At 46.1% G+C, this 1,525-nt stretch overlaps 1 protein-coding gene across 1 annotated transcript; it reads right to left on the bottom strand.

Moving 5' to 3' along the window:
* Positions 1–258: 258 nt before the first annotated feature.
* On the bottom strand, positions 259–885 carry LOC146782649 (single-pass membrane and coiled-coil domain-containing protein 3-like). Its single transcript, XM_085637158.1, has one exon. It carries the CDS (start codon positions 883–885, stop codon positions 259–261), a length of 627 nt encoding a protein of 208 aa, XP_085493284.1.
* Positions 886–1,525: the final 640 nt, after the last annotated feature.

Here is a 1,525-nt window from a genome sequence, read left to right as displayed (position 1 = left end):
TGCTTAACTTGCTTTTCTTACCAAATTTTGCTTGAGTCATTTCCTTAGTTAAAGAAGACACCCCAGAAGCATTCTAGCAGGTAAGACATAAACAGTACCAGCGGCTATGACCAATTATAACTTCAGAACTAATTATTGCAGCCCGCAACATGCAGATAGCAGAGAAAGAACTGCGTCCGAGCAACTGAGACCAAAGAGATTTGAATGAAATTTACCTTGGATGGCAAAACAAAATCTTAGCAGTGCATTTTCATGGTGTTACACTGGTGCTGGTAGCTTGTCAGCCAGTACATTTTCATAATATTTTATTTTCTCCTTAAGCTGACGCTTTTCCCAGGATCCAATCAGAGTGCTGAGAATAACATCTGCACCAAAACAGATGCACACAGCAGCGAGGATAAGGACGAGTGTAGCATTCATCTGGACAAAAGCAGCCAATGGAACAATCTGGATGACTGTGGAAATGTAATAGCAGAAGACTGACACGCTCACTACCGCCATCACAACTGTGAAGAACCAGAGCCCCACTACGAGATATAAGCACATCTTTGAGGTATCTTTAGTCCTGGGCTCAGCGATGTCTTGAAGCTTCTTGTATGTGTTTGGTGGCAACTGCCGCTTCAGCGCATTGTCCACCTCACGCATGTTCTCCTGCATCAAGGTTGTGCGTCCCAGCAAAAACTCACAGGCCTGCTGGAGCCCATTACCCTCCTCTTCCTCCACAAAGTCAAGTTGGCGTTTCATGTAGACTTTAATGTGGTCCATATACCGGTCGACTGTAAGGGCGTTGATCAGCGGCACCTTCCGACACAGCTTCTCATACAAATCCTCAACCTGGCGCCTTCTTCTGGGGTTCCCAGGGAAGAGAACATTGCAGTACGACATGTTGCCTGGCTCAAGACCACCAAAACCAGCCAGATACGGAGGACGCTTTTGGACTGGTACTTCTGCTGGCTGCCTTTCGACACAGCTTATCTCCTCCTTTCAGATTAATGACTCCAGTGAGAATGCTTCTGGGACCAAAGGTCAGCCAACACGCCCACAACTCGCTTTCCCGGTTTAACAGGATATGGTTTATGAGCATTGTTTACAAAAGAAGCCCTGGGACATTCTCTAGATAACACCTGAATGTATCTAATCAGTAGCTTTCAATTTATCAACCTGGAAGTTCAAAAGGTAATCGTAGGTGCTGTTAGCGTCACAGGTACTGCAGCACCTTAGCGTGCTACAAGTCCTTTAGGGGCATATCAGCAACACCCGGCGAAAATTATCGCTCAGCGCTCTTAGCGTGAGGATAATTATCGCCGGGTAACGTGGATTTTTATCGCTGAGATAGCGTGCTATTAGCAACGCTAATCTCCTCAGCGATAAAAATCCTTACGCTAACTGCCTAACGTGAGATTATCGCTGGAAACCCAGCGATAATCTCACGCAATGTGACGTTAGCTTGATGATAGGGCCTCACAAACTTAGCCATGATATCCACCTTCCATAGGATATCACGGCTAAGTCAGTCCTGAAGCAG

The sequence above is a fragment of the Triturus cristatus genome, chromosome 12 (genome assembly GCF_964204655.1).
Source record: "Triturus cristatus chromosome 12, aTriCri1.1, whole genome shotgun sequence".
Classification (NCBI taxonomy): Eukaryota; Metazoa; Chordata; class Amphibia; order Caudata; family Salamandridae; genus Triturus; species Triturus cristatus.
Note: the sequence above shows the minus strand (reverse complement) of the source record. Positions and strands in the feature narration are given on the sequence as shown.